Source organism: Halichoerus grypus, chromosome 6 (assembly GCF_964656455.1).
Source record: "Halichoerus grypus chromosome 6, mHalGry1.hap1.1, whole genome shotgun sequence".
Taxonomy (NCBI): domain Eukaryota; kingdom Metazoa; phylum Chordata; class Mammalia; order Carnivora; family Phocidae; genus Halichoerus; species Halichoerus grypus.
In genome coordinates, this window is record NC_135717.1 from 159,725,487 (window position 1) to 159,747,245 (window position 21,759).

A 21,759-nucleotide genomic window follows, 5' to 3' on the forward strand; every position below is an offset into this window, starting at 1 on the left:
GTAAAATTATTTATGAAAAAAATAGGATACTGAATGTAGAGACAGCCTTTAAAAATGTTATTGTATATTCCAAATTTGATATAGTAAATACATAGTTTTATAATAAAAATATATAATTTATTTAAAAACAAAACTGTGCTGTCAGCTTGTTCTAAAAATACTGTCTTTAAAATTGATGGCTGGTTAATATTCTGAATTTATCATATATATTTGCAGAATTAAAGAAAATTTGAGACCACTTATCAAAAAGCAACAACAAAAAAGATGAAACAATACAGCATATCCATTAAAAGGAGGACAGGAAAACAGGCACCAAGCAGAACCATGGAAGACTATATAGCTTTCAACATCTGCTAGAGAATGCAGAGACTGACTCGTTTAGCTCCAGATTCTGTGAACACCTTTTTTTTAATATAAAAGGAAATGAACAGCAAACTGGCTGTTGACAATGATATACGTATGTTAACAAGTGCTGTTGTGTGGATTATTCAAAATTCAGTTAGCTAAGGCCTGTACAGCTTCTAGAAGAAAAGAGAACATCTTCAATCTTGTTGCAGGCAAATATTCTTTAGATAGGAAATAGAATGCATATGAAAAAGTGCTCAAAATCATGAGTCATCAGGGAAGTGTCACTGTGGTCCCAACCATAATGGCTAAAATAAAGACTGACAATACTGAAGAGTTGGTAGAGCAAGTTGAACATCTCTAGATTACTGGTGGGGATATAAAATGGTAGAACCACTATGGAAACTGGTACTTTCTTAAAATGTTAAAAAACATTCAACCACTCTCTGATTCAGCAGTTCTACTCCTAAGAGAAATGAAACCATGTATCTACTAGACCCGTATACAGGGTTGCTCGTAGCAACTTTAGTCATAATAGCTAAAAACTGGAAACTGCCCTGGTGTCTATTTAGAGGAGAATGGATAAACAAATAGTGGTATTTATACCATGTAATGGAATACTTTTCAAAAATAAAAAGAATCACCAGTAGTTATAACATGAATAAATCTCAACAACAACAAATGAGGCACAAAAAATACATTGTGTATGATTCCACTTACATGAAGTTCTTGAATAGGCAAAACTAATTTCTGAAAATTAGATTAATAGTTGCTTTAGCAGAAGATGGGGTGTAAGGATTGACTGGGAAGGAGCACAAAGAACCGTTTGAAGTGACAGAAATGCTATGTATTACCAGCATATGGGTTACACACGTGTATGCATGTCAGCACTGATTAAATGGTACCCTCAGAAGTTGAGAATTTCACTATATGTGAATTATCCCTTAATTTAAAAAAATTAGGTTAGCTCAGTAAGGCTACTATATTGTTTACTAAAAGAAGGCATATCTTTTAGATTTGGTACCTGCGGAAGCGAGGTTAGTGTTTTAAACGAACATTAAACAACCTGACACATATTGCCGTTGTGAAGAAGGCCTCAGCAGGTATTGTCAAGATTTTTCTCAAAAAGGAATTGTTCTTTTCAAACGTTTTCATAAGAACTGAAGCCCAAGGATTAGAATTGCAGTTTTATGTACTGTTAAACATGAAAATGTGATATTGGCCTGTGTGTGCAGCAGTAAGGTTCATTAATGACTCAATCAAATTTACTTACTTCAACAGAGTTGTACTTTCAGTAAGTGGTGAACTCAGTGAAGAATCTGTGTAGACTTCAAACGATTCAGGTGAAACTCAAGTAAAAAGCTTTGTAGTCAGGCCCCAACATATACTCAAGGCATCACTGCCATGTTGCGTATTTAAATCACAAATTCAGATAATAAGTCTAAGTTATGAAATAATGGCCGATGTTAAAATATCTAATACTGAAACTGGGGAAAATGGAAGTGGAGGAAAAAAAAGTCCTTATGATCAAAGGCTTCAGATCACTTAAAACAAAGAACATTAATAAATACTGCACTTAATATTTTTAAACTTACTTGATTACTGGAGGCAATGAATCAAGTCTAGTTTCTGGGCTCCAAGCTATACCATCGACCCTGACTCCATGCTGAAACGTTCGTAGTGTTTTATATTGAATTCCTTCAATATCTGCTTCTTCCTCCTAAGCATACACAGTAAATGTTTTAAGAAGTTATGAGAACAAACACTATAATACTCTGATTTTACCATAATGAAGATTTTATCAGGAGGCCATATATATTCTTTTGAGAAGATCAAAAACAGATTAGATATTGAGATTTAACTGGTTTGCTTAACAATGACAACAAAAATAGCTAAAACTGTCTAAGCCTCATGGAAAACTCTCTAGGGCAACTAAAAACAAACAGTAAACATATTTTCATATAGTATTATATATGGCACTATACATGTGTAAGATGTTACAAATTGTTCATCTGTTATGGACTATGAATAATGAATATGTTAATACAATCTGGTTAATTTAGTCTTTTGGATATAGGATTCTGGTTTAGATATTTAATTAAAGCCAGTATATTTACCTGCTTTGGTATTACTAAAATGATTTCAGTTTATCTTCATGGGAAGATGAGGAAAAAAAATGAATTTTGAAGAGTCATTTAGGTCTGGAAACAGGGATAATCACCTGAAAAACTTTCCCATTATAAAAATAATATAATGCAGCTATCTTAAGTACTTCTGTCCACATCCAAAAACTAACAGCTTCAGTTTGCAGGGCAAAAAGACAAAGTTTAGTGCCTGCACAAGGAAGGATGATTGGAGACTTCTGCATAGATCCAGGTCTTCTAAGGGGGAAGTAGAAAAAAAAAAAACCCAAACCAAAAGTGCCATGCAAAATATCTACCTTAGGTGAAGGCTAAGAGAGAAAAGCCACTTATGAGAAATCTCGACCATTAGCTGGCCGTAACATGAGTCTGGGGATTGAATTCACATTATGTGCTCCAGAAAATGACAATTGATTTCAAAATGGTCATATGTTGGTAGTGGCCCAGAGCACCTGACAAAGGCAAATTCTCTTTGGATGAACTACCCCTACCCAGGTCTCAAAAAGTTCCCACAGATATAGTTCAATCAAATATGATCTTACACACATGCACTCAAACGTGAAAACAAAGAACCACAAACACAACAAGTATGAGTAAGCAACAAGAGATTACCAAAGATTAGGCAGATTTTAAAAAGAACCAAACAAAACTTTTAGATTAAAATATCACAATGGAAAAAAAAAATCAATGCTTAGAGCAGCTGGGATACAGATTTGAAAAAATTACTCAGAATGGAGCAAAGAGAAGACCAAAAAAAAAAAAAAAAGTTAAAAGGGATTCAGTGAGACGTTCCACCATGTATCTTATTTGGGTTGTAGAGGAGAGAATAGAGGGAATGAGAAAAAAGGCAGTATTTGAAGAGATAATGGCAAAGGATCCTCCATACTTGATGACAGACACCAATATATGTATTTAGAAAGAACAATACATCCCAGGCAGCTTAAATAAAAAGAAATCTGTAGGCAGATATAACATAGTGCAACTTCAGAATACACACACAAACTCTCAAGATAAATAATAGTGTGTATGTGTATATACATATTGAGGGAGAGAGGGAGGGAGGAAGGAAGAGAGAAGAAAGCAGGGCGAGGGTGGGGATTTCAGCAACAGCTACCAGAAAAAAAAGGTTTCCTATACAAGAGATTTCCTATAAAAGAATTAGAACCACCATAGACTTCTTGGCACTAGACTTCTCAAAACAAAATGCATAAAGATAGTGGAATAAGATCTTCAAAACAATGATAGAAAAAACTTTAGGACTATAAACACAACAAAACTGTTTTTCAAGAATGAAGCTGTATTAAAGATATTTTCAGAAAAACAAAAACCAAAACTGAAGCATCAATAAACTCTCACTAAACTATCTAAAGCAGAGGGTGGCAAACTACGACTGGGCCAAATTTGGCCTATGGCTTGGTTTTGTACAGCCCATGAACTGAGAATCATTTATATATATATATATATATATATATATATATATATATATATATATATTTAATATTTATTTATTTGAGAGAGAGAGCGATCTCAAGCAGGGGGAGCAGGAGAGGTAGAAGCAGGCTCCCCACTGAGCAGGGAGTCCTATGTGGGGCTGGATCCCAGGACCCTGGGATCATGACCTGAGCCGAAGGCAGGCGCTTAACCGACTCAGCCACCCAGGTGCCCCCTCATTTTTATATTTTTAAGGAGTTGTAAAAAACAAAGAATAATTTGCAACAGGTACCGTAAGTGGCTGGAAAAACCTAAAATATTTAGGCCATTTGGCCCTTTATATAAAAAATTTAGTAGTGAACTTTTTCTTGTAGTAAAGGATGTGCTTTCAGGTGAAGAAAAATGACCCCAGAAGGAAGGCCTGAGATGTAAGAACAGTGAGTAAACAAATCAAAGGCAAACAGATGGGTTAATCTAAACAAATATTAGCCCTATAAAACACAATTTGTGGGTTAAAATGAAAAGAAAAACAACTGAGAACTAAAATATGACATTAATATAAGTCTGAAGGGGGTGATGGTAGTTCAAGAGCCAAAAATCCTTACTTTGTTCATGAAGAAGTTAAAGATATTAATTTTGACTTTGTCTAATTAAGTATGCATGTTAAAGTGTCTTTGGTAACAATTAAAAGAAGGGAAACAGCATGCACAACCTCCAAATTATCAGGGAGGAAAACAATGAAAGGAGGTAACAAAACACAAACAGAAGACATAAGAATATGCATATTGGCAATGTTTTCAAGAATAAAAAACTAAAAATAACCCAAATAGCCAATGGAAGAATAGACAGATTAATTATGGTATATTTGCATAATATACCATTCAACAACGAAAACAAATGAATTCTGACATGCAGGAATCTAACAAATACAATGTTAACAGCAACACACTGTAGAAGAACATAATACAGAATAATTTCATTAATACAAAGTTTGAGACATGAAAAATGTACTCATTTGCAACACCTACATATATGGTAACTCACCAACACAAAATTTCAGACATGGTTACCACTTGGGGGTGAGAAGGAAAGGCAGTAAGGGAAGAACACCCAGAGGGATTCAAAGGAATTGCTAATGTTCCATTTCTTAAGCTGGGTAGCAGGCATCCAGGAATCTATTTTATTGTTCTTTATACCTTATATAGATAACATATATTTTAAAATACTTTTTTATAAGCTTAAAATATTATAATTTAAAAATTGTTATTTAAGTCAATACCCTAACTGGGTCTAGAGACTACAGCAAAATTTTTCATGACAAATTTTCCCAAGGAATCCTCTGTATTAAGTGACTATAATTATCTTTTATAAGTTTATAGAATTATAAAATATCACCAGGGAAAAAAAATCCAGAGCAGGTGAAACTTATTTAATGGAATACATATGTCTACATAGATAGGAATATTATCTGAAGGCCTGTTCTAAGAATTCCATTCATCCTGAATCTAAATGCAGTTTTATTTGTACCTTAATTGAATCCTATTGAATGTGTTGATTTTTCAAGGATAAAATTTTAGTCTTTGGGATCCTAGCAAAGCCATTTCACAAATACATTGCACATGGGTTTTCTCTACATAATTCAGATGCCCCTTGAAAAATAACTTTAAATTTCAAACTTAGAGTTAACAGCAAAAAGTTTTTCCATAAATGAAAACAGGAAATAGAAATGTACTTATCAAGGAAAGAAAAACACTGTCAAATCTTATTACTTCATAATCTGTGTGTATAACTGTACAGCTAACAGCCAGATATGCCAAGGCAGCAACCACTAAGCAATTTTAAAATAAGGTTAAGAGCCTACTCATAGCTGACTTCATAGTTTGGGTTACATCTATTTTTCCACACTGGACAAATCAATCTTCTAAAAATGAAGTTTTTACCACCAAAACAACCATTACTTTGCTACTGTAACAACAGTGTTGACAATTAGGTCCTGTAATTTGTTACCCAAAGTATATATGGAGTTATTGGGTGGCCATGGAGATCAAGAAATCCCAGGGACTGTATAGCTTGAGCTTTATGTATTCGCAGTGGAACCTTTTTTCCTGGCAGCAATGTCTGCCACTGAGCCAACCAAAAGGCCAGGGTGTGTGTGTGTGGTATAGGCAGAGACAAATGCTATTTTGGGTTTAGTTTGGGGTGTAGGCAGTATTGTATAGGCAGGAAATTAAGATACTTTGGAAAACTTGCTACAATATAAATCATTATGGAAGGCTCTGGCGTATTTGAGGTTGGGGCAATGCCAGGTTGATGCAAGGGCTCTTCTAAGGGTTTGAAATTGGCAGGCCCTCTCATCACACCCAGTTAAGGCCAAATACAGAATTTTAGTCAGATGAGACTGTAAAGTTTACCTAGTCCGCTTCTTTCACCTCACACTTGAATTTATATAACATCTGGAGAAAGTGCATAACCCTTCTCTGAACACTCTCAGTGACAGGAAACTAGCTACTACTTGGGGGAGCTTATTCAACTCTGGGGGGAGGGGTAGTTCTAATTTGAAGAGCTCTCTTTAACATTAAACCCAAACCTGTTTTCATGTAAATTCTACTCATTGCTCCAAATTCTGCTCCCTGGAACCATATAGATGAAGTCTACTTCAGTGACGCAAGTATTTGGCCACAGCTGATCTTAGGTGAACACACTCAAAGATTCAGTGTCAGTGGTAAAGCACTACAAGTCACAACTTCACTCAGAAAGACTTGACAAATAACACAAAATACATTTACCATTCTGAGTCTTTCCTCTTTCACATGACAGTTTTAAACATTTTAATACCATTCTGAAATGTCTTCAAATACATTATCTCATTTGCATCATAACATACACTGCTGAGAAATGAAGATTAAAGGATACAGAGCTATGCTGTCCAATATGGTAGCCACTAGCCACATGGGATGATTAAGCACTTGAAATACGGCTAGTTCCAACTGTGTATACTTTATAAAGTGCAAAATCCACACCAGATTTCAGACTTAGTATAAAAGTATATAAAAATCTCATTCATTTTTTATGTTGGTTACACATGAAATATTTTGGATACACTGGGTAAAATAATACATTAAAATTAATTTCATCTGGTTTTTACTTCTCATAGTGTGGTTACTATAACACTTAAATTTATATTTGGGCTCACACTGTATTTCTATCAGACAGCATTGAATTAACTCCTTTTGGCAGTTAAATCATTACACTGATTCATGGTGAACATCCAGGTGACTAAAAACTCTAAGTCACAATTGTCTCTTCTAGCTTCAGCAGTGTATCATTTTAAGACTTTATCTTTATTAAATTTTAGCTTGTTCAACTTGGCACATTAATCCAATCTATTAAATACCTGAATTCTAAGCACAGTGTCTGGCATACAACAGGTGCTCAATAAATACTTGTTACGTGAAGTTTATCATCCAAAGCATTAGGTATCCTTCTCAGCTTCATGTTCTATATAAATTCAATGTGCTTGCTTAAATCAAATGTTCTCGAAATTCAAGTCCCCAATTCATCATTGGTGATCCTTTGAATAGACTTAGAAACTTTCATGTTTCCTCTACTCTTTGCACATAGGACTTCTTATATCAGTTTTCTTACTGCATTGTTTTACATTTAAACATCTTGAGGTCAGGGTCTTTGCTTTTTTAACATAGGTATTACCAATTCCCAGCACCTGATTTGCACTTAATACTTGACAAATACATGATACCAATTAATAGTACTATCATTCAGCTCAAATTTCCATCATATTCAAAAGAACACCATAGAATTATTCTGAAAAATGCTTTGGTGAAATTTAAATCTTCTGTATTGACAGTGTTTTCCTAAGAGTCTTAGAATGAGGATTGCCTTTCCAACAGGAATGTGGAAAACTTTCAATTCAATTTACCTTTATTTTGTTTTCTCTCAGACAAGAGAGAAGCATGAAATTGGATGCTATGGAACTTGAAGATTCTAACATGAGAGAAGAGAAACAATGTTTAATAGTATTTAATTAGATAACAAAATCATTTTAAAGGGAAGTGATAATTTATTATGAATCCCCAAGGGCAAATTAATTTATCATGAATCCCCATTATTATGACTTGATTCTCCTCCAGAACTGTTTGAACTATGGTTTCAACCTATCTGAATAGCAGCATCAAAGGAAAAGAACAGGGATTTAGAAACGGGGTCTACAGCTTGTTTTTTCATTTACTAGTCATACAAGTCCCTGAACTTCCTTGAAGTACAATGCAAACTCTATGAGGATGGGGACAGTTGCTTAATTTTATTGCCAGTACTTGGCACAAAAACGTGCCAAGTTAATAAAATCCAATTCTTTATGTAGTTTGGCTGTTAAGACCTAGATTGCCAATCTGACAGGTCTGAGGATCAACAAGGACAATGTGCATGACATGACAGAGCAATACAAACATTTTTTGCTAGTTCTTTCTTCTCATTGTCTTTTTCTCTCTGCCACTCATCACCTCTGCCTTTCTTTTTTCCTGATTTTTTTCTCCCTTCTTGACTTTCTCATTTCTTAGTTGAACATAAATTAGAGATAAAACATATTTTTTCAGTATTTTTTAACACAATTCTGTGTTCAGTTACTAATTTTAAAAGTAATGAAGTAAAGAGTCAGCGTCACCTGTAGGGAGTTGCTTTACTCTTTTGTGGGTTAGTAGCCTGCACCAGAAAAACAGTTTTCTCTCAGTCTTTTTCAAGAGTGTGTTAGATTATTTCTCCTAATCATGTGGACTTTTTATGATCCTAACCAAGTAGTCCAGTTAATGTCAGGCTGTTGGTCACTTAGCCTGAAAGCTAGCAATTCTTACCCCAACCCTAAGAGACAATGTGGGACAATGTAAGAGCTCTTGTATTCTACTCAGACACTAAAAAACTGAAGCCTTTAATTCATATTTTCTCCTTAGGATAAATATGCATGCAGTCTAATTTTGTATAACTTTATTTAATGTACTGTAAAATGCTAAACTGCATTTATGATGTCAAAACACTGAAATAAAATACTGAACTGCCTCCTGAGTAAAAGAGGAAATAATAATGTTTATAATACTACCACTTTAGTGATAAAGTTACTTTAAATCTTTGAAAACTGATCACTGCCAAATTACCTCACTGATTAATCTTGAGAAATACTGTTTTATGAATAATATTCTGGTAAACAAAGGATTAGCCAAGATTTCTGCACTGTTTACACTCTTTCACATGTGGAACTAGCTTTCCTGTGAGAAAACATGGTGTGTCCTCACCACAAAGTAATCTTGCTTTGGTGATTAAATATGGGCTGGTGCTGGGGGGAAACACTGACCAAATTAATGACAGTTAAAACATGTATTTATATATATTTATATAAAACGTGCCAGATGCCTTCCAGGAACTTCACATGATGTACTAATTACATTCTCATAAGACCCTATTAAGTATTATTTTCCTCATTTTTATAGAAGAGAGGTTAAGTACCTGTTCGAGGTCATATAGCTATTAACAGGTAAAGCTGGGCAGGAGTAAAAACCTTGGCATTTTGGCTCCAGAGTTCATTGTCTTAATGACTATGCTAAATTGCTGTTCAATTAATAGGGCCCCATACTTTGTATACTCTGGATGTATGCTTTAGATGTATAAAAAGTATGAGAGCATACTAATACAAAACCTGAATTATCATGACAGCTGTAAAATCTCCTGGAGGATTATTTTTTAGGCTTGTTTCCTATATCACAGTGGAATGTAGAAAAACTGGATTAAGTAATTACTTAGGTCTCATTTAATTGTTTTCTTTGTACATACCAAATGTTCAGTTAGTCACAACCTTCAATTACCAGAATATTCCATTTCTAATCACGAGGCAAAAGAGAAGCCTCATAGTCTTTTTTTTTCACTACCTATTTAATGTTTGCACAAATCTCAGGCATATATTACTGGAAATATCTTCCTCTGTAGTTCTTCATATCATTTTTTTCCTAACATTCAAACTCAATATGCTTTCCAGGTTTAGCCAGTTTACCAAGGTTTGTCTTTTTAACCAGTGAAATAGCTTCATTATCATTCACTGAGTTTTGTACACTAACCTGAAATGTACACATGCCAACCACCACATAATTACCGCCACCATAGGCAATTAGGTTTCCTGAATCCCCACTGTCAAAGGGATTAAATTCTACCACATGCACATAATCTTCACAATCCACAGTGTAGGCAGCATTTCTTGTGGCATCTTGCTTCATCTTGTATGTCAATACTTGAGCAGTTGTAAAAATAAAATAGCCTTCTACCGGACAAGGTCACGAAACTGTGGATTACAGCACAGACATAGTTAGACAGAAACCATCAAAGTGTCAGTCACTTTCAGCAAATGAATGAAAATAAGGACACGGTATTTCAGATGCCAGAGACAGCTAAAAAAAAAAAAAATCAAGTACTTCTTTAAATACTTTATGAATAATACCTGTAGAATAAATCATAATATCTTGTTTATATTAACTAAAAGATAGTGAGTACTTGAAGATGTAATTACTTTAGTAGTAAATATACTCATAAAAAATTAATGATAGTTAACATTTACAGAGCACTGTTTGCAGGTGCCATGTTAAGGATTTTACTGATATTACGACACCTAATAACTTGCAAACCTAAGCGGAGGCAAATGGCTCCCATTTTACAGAAGAAATCGAAGCTTGAATAGGTTAGTTAGCTGTCAAGCTCGTAAGACGAGACAGCATTTGAAATACTTTACTATGTGTTGGACACCAGTGCTAGAGAAGAAAAACAGCCCTCCGCCTTGAAGATCACAATATCCGGTAACAGTTATGATTCAGTGTGAAAAGCACAATAACATAAGCAGATCCAAAATATAAGATCTGGAGAAAGGAGTGCCAAAATGCGTGATATAAAAATATTCATAAAACCAGGCACAAATCTTCAACCAACCTGTTATGGCCTGGTGTGCCCTCTGGAAGTAGCATTCTCAGATGAGACTTAGGGATCTAAAGAGGTCTTCTCCCCCGTCCCCCCCCCCCGGCTTAATTGGATGCAGTTGTCCTGAGAATAGTTGGGCCTATATTGCTTCTCTTTCTTAGAGAGAAAGAGAGAGAGGGTGGGTGCAACTTGTAGTTGGCAGGAGACCAGGGTTCTACTTCCAAGACAGTTAACGAACACATAAAGACCTGATAAGTATTTACGGAGAATCAGATGAATCCCACCTGAGGGAGCCTATAAACTAGTAGCCATACGAGTGGGAATCCAGGACTGGACATCTGTTAAGGGTGACCAGCAGGTGGATGCCCTTAGAGGCACAGTGGTGTGGGAAGTGGAAAAGATGCAAGGTCAGGAAACTCGGTCCCCTTATTGCTTGTTAAACTGCCCAGTCTCACCACATTTTCAGGGTTTCACTGCACACGGCGGGCTGGATTTGCCCTCCAAAACTGGAAGGGCAGAACAGGGAGGAAACAACTGAAGTACCCGCAAAGAGCCCCAACGCCTCTCCCAGACAGGCAAGTCCCGCGAGACCCCGCTACCACCTCCCGAAGCCCGAGGTCAGGGGGGAAAAGAGGTGGGTACGGCCCAGGAGAGAAGGAACTCGCACGAATAGGAAGGGATCGCTGGGCGGCGAGCAGCAAAGCGGTGCGAACCCTTAGGTTCCCGCTCGATACGCACCGGGGGCGTCGGGAAGTGGCCAGAAGGAAGCAGGTCTCCGCGGAGGCCGACCACGGCGCGCGCCGACTCTGCTTCCGGGTCAGAGGGCGGAAGAGGCGATTGGCTCCCGAGCCTTCCCGCGAGATTTAAAATATAACTCACGACGGACTCTTACAGCTTCTAGACTGCAGCCCGGGAGGACGATTCTTCAGTCCAGTCTGCACCTACCAGGTCTATCCCAAGTGAGGTGAGTTTCCTCTCTTGCTTGCCCGCCTGTTACACTTTAATTTGTGATTCAGGCTGGGGCTGGTGAGAGATTTTCGGTGACAACTAAGTGACTGTCTAGTGGCTTTGCTCTGCAGCCTGGTTGGGTTTGGGGGTGTTGAAGAATTCACAATATCTAGTGATGAATAGAGCTAGAAGGTTCTGAGGGATCATCTGCACACTGGAAGACTGGGGCCCGTAGAGACCTACTTAGGTTCATTAGGTTGGCAGGAGACCAGGGTTCTACTTCCAAGACGCGCAGACTCCAGTTCCACTACTTTCGCCCTCTCCCTGTTATATTCTCCCAAAGAATATTTAGGATCTGCACTCTGACGATGATAGCACCAACGACTGCCTTTTTTTTTTTTTTTAATTGAGTACCTATTAAGTGAATGGCACTAGATGGATTTTTACTTGTGTCTGATAGTTTTATGAGGTAAGATATCTTTTATATTTGAGGAAATTTATGTTCATCAGAGATTTTAAATACTGAAGAGCATACATCTTATAAATTGGGTGCCAGGGTGTGGGCCCTAAATATCTGGCTCAAAAATTTTTTTTTACCATCTCACACTGTCTCTCCAGTGATAATTTCTTGTCTCACAATTTTTGCTCCAGTGCAGTTTGGAATCCAGTTTTTTTTTTTTTTTTAACAAGTATTTATTATCATTGCCACCTTCGACTATTTTTGTATAGGGCAGCCTGACATTCAGAGTGCTTGCATATTCATTATCTCATTGATTTCTCATAACTGGCTGAAAGATATTATTCCTGTTTTCTATATGATGATAATTTCACCTAGGCAGTCAGTTGTAATGCTTATTGCCTAGGCTTATACAGCCAGCTAGCTGCTGAAAGAGCTGAGACTAGACCAGAGTTGGCAAACTAGGACACTACTTGCTTTTGTGTAGCCAGTTCCTGAGCTAAGAATAGATTTTACATGTTTGAATAGTTGAAACAAAAACAAAAGGATAATATTTTGTGACATGTGAAAATTATATAAAAGTTAATTTCAGTTTCCATAAAGTTTTGTTGAAGCACAGCTATGCTCATATGTTTATGTATTGTCTGTGGCTATTTTCACACAGCAAGGTCAAGTTGAATAGTTGTGACAGAGACTGTATGCCTTGCACTCCTTAAATATTTACTATTTGGCCCTTCCCAACAAGTGTCCTGGCCCTTGGATGAGACTGTTGGCTTTATTTATTTTTTAAAGATTTCATTTATTTATTTGAGAGAGAGAGAGAACGAGCAGTGGGGAGGGGCAGAGGGAGAGAGAGAGAGAAGCAGACTTCCCGCTGAGCAGGAAGCCCGATGATGCGGGGCTTAATCCCAGGACCCTGAGATTATGACCTGAGCCACCCAGGTGCCCCGAGACTGTTGGCTTTTATATGTGTCAGACACTGTGCTAAAAGCTAAACTTGTATTTATGTCATTTACTTTTCACAAAACCCTGTGAGATAGGAACTATTATTATTTCGTTTTCAGTACAAGGAAGTTGATGCAGGGGAGGTGATAAAACTTGGTATAGATCTCACAGCTAGTAAGTGGTGCAGCCAGGATTCAGAACAGTCTACTTCTTGACTAGTTTTCATTCTTAGCAATCTGAACTCATATTACTTTTAATTTTTTTAAAGATTTTATTTATTTATTATTTAGAGAGAAAGAGAGAGAGGGTGGGTGCACACGTGAGCATGGAAGAGGGGCAGAGGGGAAGGGAGAGAGAGAATCTAAAGTCAGACTATGTGATTTGGAGCTCTGGATGGGGCTGGATCTTAGGACCCTGAGATCATGACCTGAGCTGAAATCAAGAGTGGGTCGCTTAACTGAGCCACCCACGCACTCCAGAACTCTTAATACTTGTAAAGAGTACCCTAAATAATTTAGTACTAAAGATTTATTTCAGGCAAACTGATCATATCACTGAAGCATTACTTCTTCACTTTTTTTTTCTTTTAAGAAATGAGGGTGATATTTTGAAGAGAAATATAACTTTTAGCTATTTACTAGATTGTATATATGTAGATATAATTTTTTACTTGTATCTTTAAGTTGCATCACTGATGCAACTATGAATTATTGCTTTGTAAATGTTATATGCCCATTTTCTTGATTGTATAAACTTAAATACATAGTAAACATTTGGCATTCTATTAATGCCACATGAAAAAAACAGATAACAGAAAGGGTTAATAAATGGGATGTGTACAGTAAAATATCCCCCAAATAAGATAATGGCATATGGATATTTTGGAGACTAGCATACTTAAAAGAAAGTGGGAAAAAAAACCTTTTAGCAGCCATGTGTGTAAACTCAGAGAAAGGAATTGCTTCCTTATATAGACTTGAATATGTAAAACATTGGAACAACATCCAGTTATTTTGAAAGACTTTTATCTATCAGGAGAAGTTATGTAATATAGTGATTTAAGAGCACAGCTTATGGAGTTAAGCATCTTGGGTTTAAATCTGTTTTGCTATTTGCTAGCTGAGTGACATGGGGTGTCACATTCTTCAGATGTAAAATGAGGATAATAATGGACCTTCCTCATAGGACTCTTTCAGAGATTGAATGAAGTAATAAATATTAAGCTTTTGAAAAGTTCCTGGCACCAAGAAAACTCCTAAATATTAGATATGGTATTGGTTATCTATTGCTGTGTAACAGATCACCCCAAAACTTAGTGGATTTAAAACAGCAACCATTTTATTTGCTTTTGATTCTGTGGACCAGCAGTTTTGGCTGGACTCAGTTAGGTGGTTCTACTAGTCTTGCTTGGGATCACTAATGTGGCTACAGTTCATCTGGCAGGTTGATTGGGGCTGGAAAGTCTAACATAGCCTCTCATGTCTTTAAGTTGGTATTGGTAGTCAGCTGGAGTGTCTTAGTTCTCTTTTATATGGCCTCTCCAGTAGGTGAACTTGGACTTTTTCATATGGTAGTCTAGAGTAGCAAGAGAGTAAGAACTACAGCTGCAAAGCCTTATATCAAGAGGCCCCCCAAACCACCCCCAGGTTGGATGTTTGCTAAGAAGACTCAGAGGACTCAGCATATAGTTGTGCCCACACCTGTAATTTATTACAGCAAAAAGATGCTGAACAAAATCAGCAAAGAGTCAAGCTATATGGGGAGAAGGTGCATGGGGTAAAGTCCTGGGGAGATCAGGCATAAACTTCCAAAAGTCCTCTCTTAGTGGAGTCACACAGGACATGCCTAAATCCTCCAACAACAAATTGTGACAACTTATATGAAATGTTGTCTGTCGGGGAAGCTCTTTAGAGACTCATTGTCCAGGGTGCTGATGTAGGCATCCTCAGTCTATATTCCAAAATTCCAGACTCAGAAGAAAAGCATGTGTTCAGCATAAACTATATTATTTGTATAAACAGTTTAGGCACAGTGAGCCACTCTTACTGGAAAATCTCCTGAATTCTAGGTTTCTGGGTGCAGCCAAGGGCCGACCTTGTAAGCAGTCCTTTCAAAAGATAGACATCAGGCCTGCTGCTTTAACTCTTCTTATGAGCCTTTTGAGCTCTAGGCTTGGAACCCCCATGATGTCATTCTTCCATATCAGTTGGTCAAATCAAGTTACCAGACTGATCCATATTTAAAGGGTGGAAAAATAAACCACTTCTTTTGAGACAATATAGCGATGGGAGGAAATTGCCCCCCCCCCTTTTTTGGCAGTCTACCACACATATTACTGTCTATCTCAAAACAAATATTTTGAAAATACAGCTTTAATTAGCTATGTCTGTGTCTATAGTTTATAGAATTTGCATATCTGTTTTGTATGCATTTTCAGATTGAAGGTTGGATTTTGTTATTTCAAAAGATTTGGCTTAAGAAAACTAAAGGAGAGGAATATATGATTAGGCAGAAATTGTATTGTTCTGTTTTCCTAAATTTAATTAAAAGCAATCTTAGTAAATATGAAATGACCTTTCGTTCACTACTTATTTTTCTCTAACTCTGCTCCCTTACACATGTTAAATATTAGTTTCCAATTAAAATAGGTTTTTAACATTGCATTTTGTCCTACTTTCAGAGAATGGCTGAGCTTAATCAGAAGTCTATCTTGGATATGATTAAAGAGTTCAGGAGGAATTGGCACACTCTTTGTAACTCTGAGAGAACTACTATATGTGGTGCAGACTCCATGCTCCTGGCATTGCAGCTTTCCATGGCAGAGAACAACAAACAGGTTAGTAGACTATATTTAGGTTTACTTTTTTTTGAGTGGATTTTGGTAGCTGCTTACTTTAATTATATTAATTTTTTTGCAATATATGCCCTCCTATGATAATATCAATACACCATTTTCAAAAATGCCTCTGCATGTCTATGTCAGAATATTACAATTGGATTTGAAATGATTTCCTTCAAAATTAAGGCCTTCATATGGATAATATAATGTAGGACATATACATTCCATGTTTAATTTGAAGTCTTAAGATAAACATGCAACTGTTATTAAGGTTAAAAATATTTTTATTTATGATTTCTTTAAAAAGTTCTAGAAGGCACACATAAATAATGTTTATTTTAATATAATCAAAGTATTTTATGACTAATTTCAGACTCTGGTATAGATTGATTATTCCTAAGCCAGGCTATGAATCAGAATCTCTTGGGAGGGTTTTTTTAAACAATACTGGCTTCTGTGCTTCGGTCTTGGAAATTCTGATTCTCCTAATCTGCACTGAGACTCTGGAAATTGTCTTTTTAAAATCTTTTCTTAATCTGATCCTTATGTAGTTGGCTTGGACCAAACTAGTTTTTGGAATGAGCTATACATAAAGGACTTGGGGTGTTCAGATGAGAGAAGGATGAATATAGGCTGGAGTGGTAAGAAAATTACTTAAACATATTGGATTTCAGGTAGTATACTTAAAGGAGGGGAACTCTTTGGATGGGAACGTTTTAAAGAAGGGATGAAGGAAGGGAAAAATCAGGTAAGACGCATCCAAGGGGATCAAAGTCTTGATGGTTTGAAGATAATAAAGGAGATTGTCTTGACCAGAGAAGATATTTGAAGTGTGGAATAGTTTCAGTGGGTCTATTGGGCTAGATAGGGAAATGACATTCTGATGAATTATTTTAATCCTATATGTGAATCGTTCCCAGATTTTTAGATTTCATATACCAATAAAATTTCCAAAAAAAATATTAGACATTGACAGATTTGAACATTTCTCACGTTGGCAAATAAGGCCATTGAGAAAAAATAGTTACTAGAACCATCATTTTGAAAAAGGAAGAGAATTTTAATGCCTAAAAATTAGGAATTGTAAACTCTTAAAATAAGAGTTAGTCTTTACTACACATGGCAGTTGGCAGTGTTGCGTGTTTAAAACAGTATATATTAAAATAAAGTTTGAACATAGATTTTGATAAAATTCTATCTTACATAGTCATTCTTTTAACAAATATTTGAAATTTTATTATGTACTGGACATTATTCTAAACATTCTGAGGGAAATCTCTGCTTTTATGGCATTAATCTAGTGAGGAGAGACAGATAATACTCTAATAAATAAGATATTTAGTATTTTAGGTCATAAGTACTACAGAGAAAAATAAAAAAGAGATGTAGTTAAGGATTGTATAGAGTTTGGGGTGAAAGAGTTCTTGGCAATGGGAATTTTTGTGGGAAGGGATTACGAGGCAAAGGGAACAGCCAATGCAAGGGCCCTAAGGTGGGAATATGCCTGGGCATGTTCAGGGAACAGCAAAGAGGCCTATCCAGCTGTTTATATACATGTTAAATGTTAATTTCTTCCCTTTCTCTCTCCCTTCTGGAGATGTTTTCCTTTTCTATTTTTTTTTTTTTTAAGCTTCTTTGTGCCAGGCATTGTGATAAGTGTTGGGGTTAAAATGGTGAGCAAAACCAGACATGGCTCCTGCCTAGCTTATTGCCTGGTGAGTGAGGTAGACATTTAGTAGAGAAAGATACAAATAAATGCAAAATTATAGCTCTGAGAAGAGGTATATGATGCCATGAGACCAAGGAGTAGACTTGGTTGGAGAGATCAAGTTGAACTGTAAAGGAAGGAGAAGAGTTAACTAGGCAGAGTGAGGGGCAAGATGATGAGGATGAAGGACCAGCATATGCAGCGGCCCTGGGCAGGAGACTGCAGAGAGATTTGAGAAAATGCCAAAGAACCAGTGTAGCTGAAGGGTGGTGGTTGTGGTTACATGTCCCATTTGTCAGTTTGTTGTTTTTAATCAAAGTCATTGTTAAAAATCAATTTTATATAGGTATGTTGAAGAAAAAAAATGGAAGTCACACTTTTTGGCCCTTGTGTTAAAAAAAAAAAGTTAAATGTCCAGAAAAGTCACAAGAATAGTATACTGAATTCCTTTATGCCCTTCACTTAATTCACCAATTAATATTTTGCCACCTTTTCATCATTATTCTTTTAATATTTTTGTATGTGTATATATTATAGATACATAAACATACGCAGGTATATATTGTACACATGCATACATATTATTCATATTACTCTGTAGGAACCATTCGATGGTAAGTAGTGGACATCCTGAGTCTTAGACACTCTTGGTATTGTACATTCTGTGGGTTTTGACAAATATATAAGACATGTATGCATCTTTATAGTATTTATAGAATTGTTTCACTGACGAAAATCCTCTCTGCTCCACCTATTTATCCTTCCCTCTCACCAACCCCTAGCAACTGCTGATCTTTTAACTGTCAGCATTGTTTTGCCTTTTTCAGAATGTCATGTAGTTGGAATTGGGAAGTATATAGCCTTTTCAGATTGGCTTCTATCACTTTCTTTCAGATGCATTTATAGTTCCTCCATGTCTTTTCATGGCTTGATAGCTCATTTCTTTTCAGTTTTCAGCAGTGAATAATATTCCTCTGTATGAATGTATCAGTTTATTCATTTACCTTTTACTTTTCTTACAAACAATATTCAATAAAATATTCAATATTTAATAGCTTTTTAGTTTAATAATAATTGGATTTTCTGTTATCTTTTTTTTAAGATTTTATTTTTAAGTAATCTCTATACCCAACTTGTACTTACAACCCTGAGATTAAGAGTCGCATGCTCTATTAACTGAGGCAGCCACACGCCCCTGTTATCATCTATCCTCTTTAATTCTAAGAGCTCTTTTTTATTCTCTCTTTTTGAAATATCATACTATTCTTGGGCGCCTGGGTGGCTCAGTTGGTTAAGCGACTGCCTTCGGCTCAGGTCGTGATCCTGGAGTCCCGGGATCGAGTCCCGCATCGGGCTCCCTGCTCAGCAGGGAGTCTGCTTCTCCCTCTGACCCTCCTCCCTTTCATGCTCTCTGTCTCTCATTCTCTCTCTCTCAGATGAATAAATAAAATCTTAAAAAAAAAAAAAAAAAGAAATATCATACTATTCTTGCCTCAAGCATATATTTCTCCTTTGAGACTATTAATGATATTTTTTTGAGGTTTTATTGCATAATCTGTATTCAAGTTTCCTGTTTTATTAGTCTTCCTTAGGAAGAATTTTTATTCTTCCTGTCAGAGACTTTCTTCATGATGATCCTTGACCATGCACTTATATTTAAGTGGATCACTAAAATGCTTACTGGAGACTCTGCATGGAGCGTTAGGGGTTGTCAGTCTGATCTGACTGGGCTGTTTGGCTGGGAAACATCTGATGCCCATCCCTTTTAGAACAGTTTCTTCAGAAAAGAGTACACAAATGGTGTAAAGTTGAGTTGCCAATGTGTTGGGTGCTTGAAAGAAGTATGAGTATTTAGAATATAAATGGTCATGTGATTCCTGTTGTTTTCACCTGCACTCTTCAGTTCAGAGACTCTATTTTACCCTCTCCAGGGAATAAACCCCCAATTTTTTGCCAAAGTGGTTGACTGTTCTCCCCTTTCTTAGCAGAAATAAATTATTAGGCAAAAGTTTAAATGAATATACACTAACAATGAGACAGAAGAAAGAAATTAAGGAGTTGATCCCATTTACAATTGCACCAAAAGCCATAAGATACCTAGGAATAAACCTAACCAAAGAGGCAAAGGATCTGTACTCAGAAAACTATAGAATACTTATGAAAGAAATTGAGGAAGACACAAAGAAATGGAAAAACATTCCATGCTCATGGATTGGAAGAACAAATATTGTTAAAATGTCTATGCTACCTAGAGCAATCTATACATCCAATACAATCCCTAACAAAATACCATCGACATTTTTCACAGAGCTGGAACAAATAATCCTAAAATTTGTACAGGACCAGAAAAGACCCATAATAGCCAGAGGAATGTTGAAAAGAAAACCAAAGCTGGTAGCATCACAATTCCGGACTTCAAACTCTATTACAAAGCTATAGTCATCAAAAAAGTATGGTAGTGGCACAAAAACGGACACGTAGATCAGTGGAACAGAATAGAGAACCCAGAAATGGACCCTCAACTCTATGGTCAACTAATCTTTGACAAAGCAGGAAAAAATATCCAATGGAAAAAAGTCTCTTCAATAAATGGTGTTGGGAAAATTGGATAGCCATATGCAGAATGAAACTGGACCATTTTCTTACACTGTACACAAAGATAAACTCAAAATGGATGAAAGACCTAAATGTGAGACAGGAATCCATCAAAATCCTAGAAGAGGACACAGGCAGCAACCTCTGTGACCTTAGTCACAGTAACTTCTTGCTAGACACATCTCCAAAGGCAAGGGAAACAAAGGCAAAAATGAGCTATTGGGACTTCATCAAGATAAAAAACTTACGCGCAGCAAAGGAAACAGTCAACAAAACCAAAAGACAACCGACAGAATGGGAGAAGATATTGGCAAATGTCTTATCAAATAAAGAGCTAGTATCCAAAATCTATAAAGAACTTTTTTTTTAAAACATTCTTTATTTTATTTATTTTTTTAAAGATTTTATTTATTTATTTAATTGACAGAGAGAGAGAGAGAGACAGCGAGAGAGGGAACACAAGCAGGGAGAGTGGGAGAGGGAGAAGCAGGCTTCCGGCGGAGCAGGGAGCCCGATGCGGGGCTCGATCCCAGGACCCTGGGATCATGACCTGAGCTGAAGGCAGTCACTTAACCAACTGAGCCACCCAGGCACCCCTTAAATCTATAAAGAACTTATCAAACTCAACACCCAAAGAACAAATAACCCAGTCAAGAAATGGGCAGAAGACATGAACAGACATTTCTGCAAAGAAGACATCCAAATGACCAACAGACACATGAAAAAGTTCTCCACATCACTCGGCATCAAGGAAATCCAAATCAAAACCTCAGTGAGATACCACCTCACACCAGTCAGAATGGCTAAAATTAACAAGTCAGGAAATGACAAATGTTGACAAGGATGTGGAGAAAGGGGAACCCTCATACACTGTTGGTGAGAATGCAAGCTGGTGCAGCCACTCTGGAAAACAGTATGGAGGTTCCTCAAGTAGTTAAAAATAAAGCTACCCTGCGACCCAGCAATTGCACTACTAGGTATTTATGCCAAATGTATCTTTGTAGTAATCTGATGGGGGCACCTGCACCCCAATGTTTATAGCAGCAATGTCCACAATAGCCAAACTATGGAAAGAGCCCAGATGTTCATTGACAGATGAATGGATAAAGAAGATGTGGTATATATATACATTGGAATACTACTCAGCCATCAAAAAGTTGAAATCTTGCCATTTGCAGCAACGGGAACTAGAGGATATTATGCTAGGGAAATAAGTCAATCAGAGAAAGACAATTATATGATCTCACTCATGTGCGATTTAACAAAACAGAGGATCATAGGGGAAGGGAGGGAAAAATAAAACAAGATGAAATCATCGAGGGAGACAAACCATAAGAAACTCTTAATCATAGGAAACAAACTGAGGGTTGCTGGAGGGAAGGGGGGC

At 36.6% G+C, this 21,759-nt stretch overlaps 2 protein-coding genes across 4 annotated transcripts in view; one reads left to right on the forward strand and one right to left on the reverse strand.

Moving 5' to 3' along the window:
• NUP37 (nucleoporin 37) overlaps positions 1-11,690 on the reverse strand; it is a 42,404-nt gene extending 30,714 nt beyond the window's left edge. Inside the window, exons 1-3 of one of the 3 annotated variants that reach the window (XM_036106200.2) lie at positions 11,619-11,690; positions 10,034-10,254; positions 1,941-2,065 (exon numbers count right to left, since the gene is read on the reverse strand). In XM_036106200.2, the coding sequence (XP_035962093.1) occupies positions 1,941-2,065; positions 10,034-10,189 (281 nt within the window). In that variant the 5' untranslated portion in view covers positions 10,190-10,254; positions 11,619-11,690. The other 2 variants (XM_036106280.2, XM_036106333.2) reach the window with 2 other exon arrangements.
• A 72-nt stretch (positions 11,691-11,762) lies between these two features.
• The window catches only part of PARPBP (PARP1 binding protein), a 65,757-nt gene continuing 55,760 nt past the window's right edge, over positions 11,763-21,759 (forward strand). The window contains exons 1-2 of the mRNA XM_078074130.1: positions 11,763-11,844; positions 15,911-16,066. Coding sequence (XP_077930256.1) covers positions 15,914-16,066 — 153 coding nt within the window. The 5' untranslated portion in view covers positions 11,763-11,844; positions 15,911-15,913. The remainder of the gene's footprint in view (positions 11,845-15,910; positions 16,067-21,759) is intronic.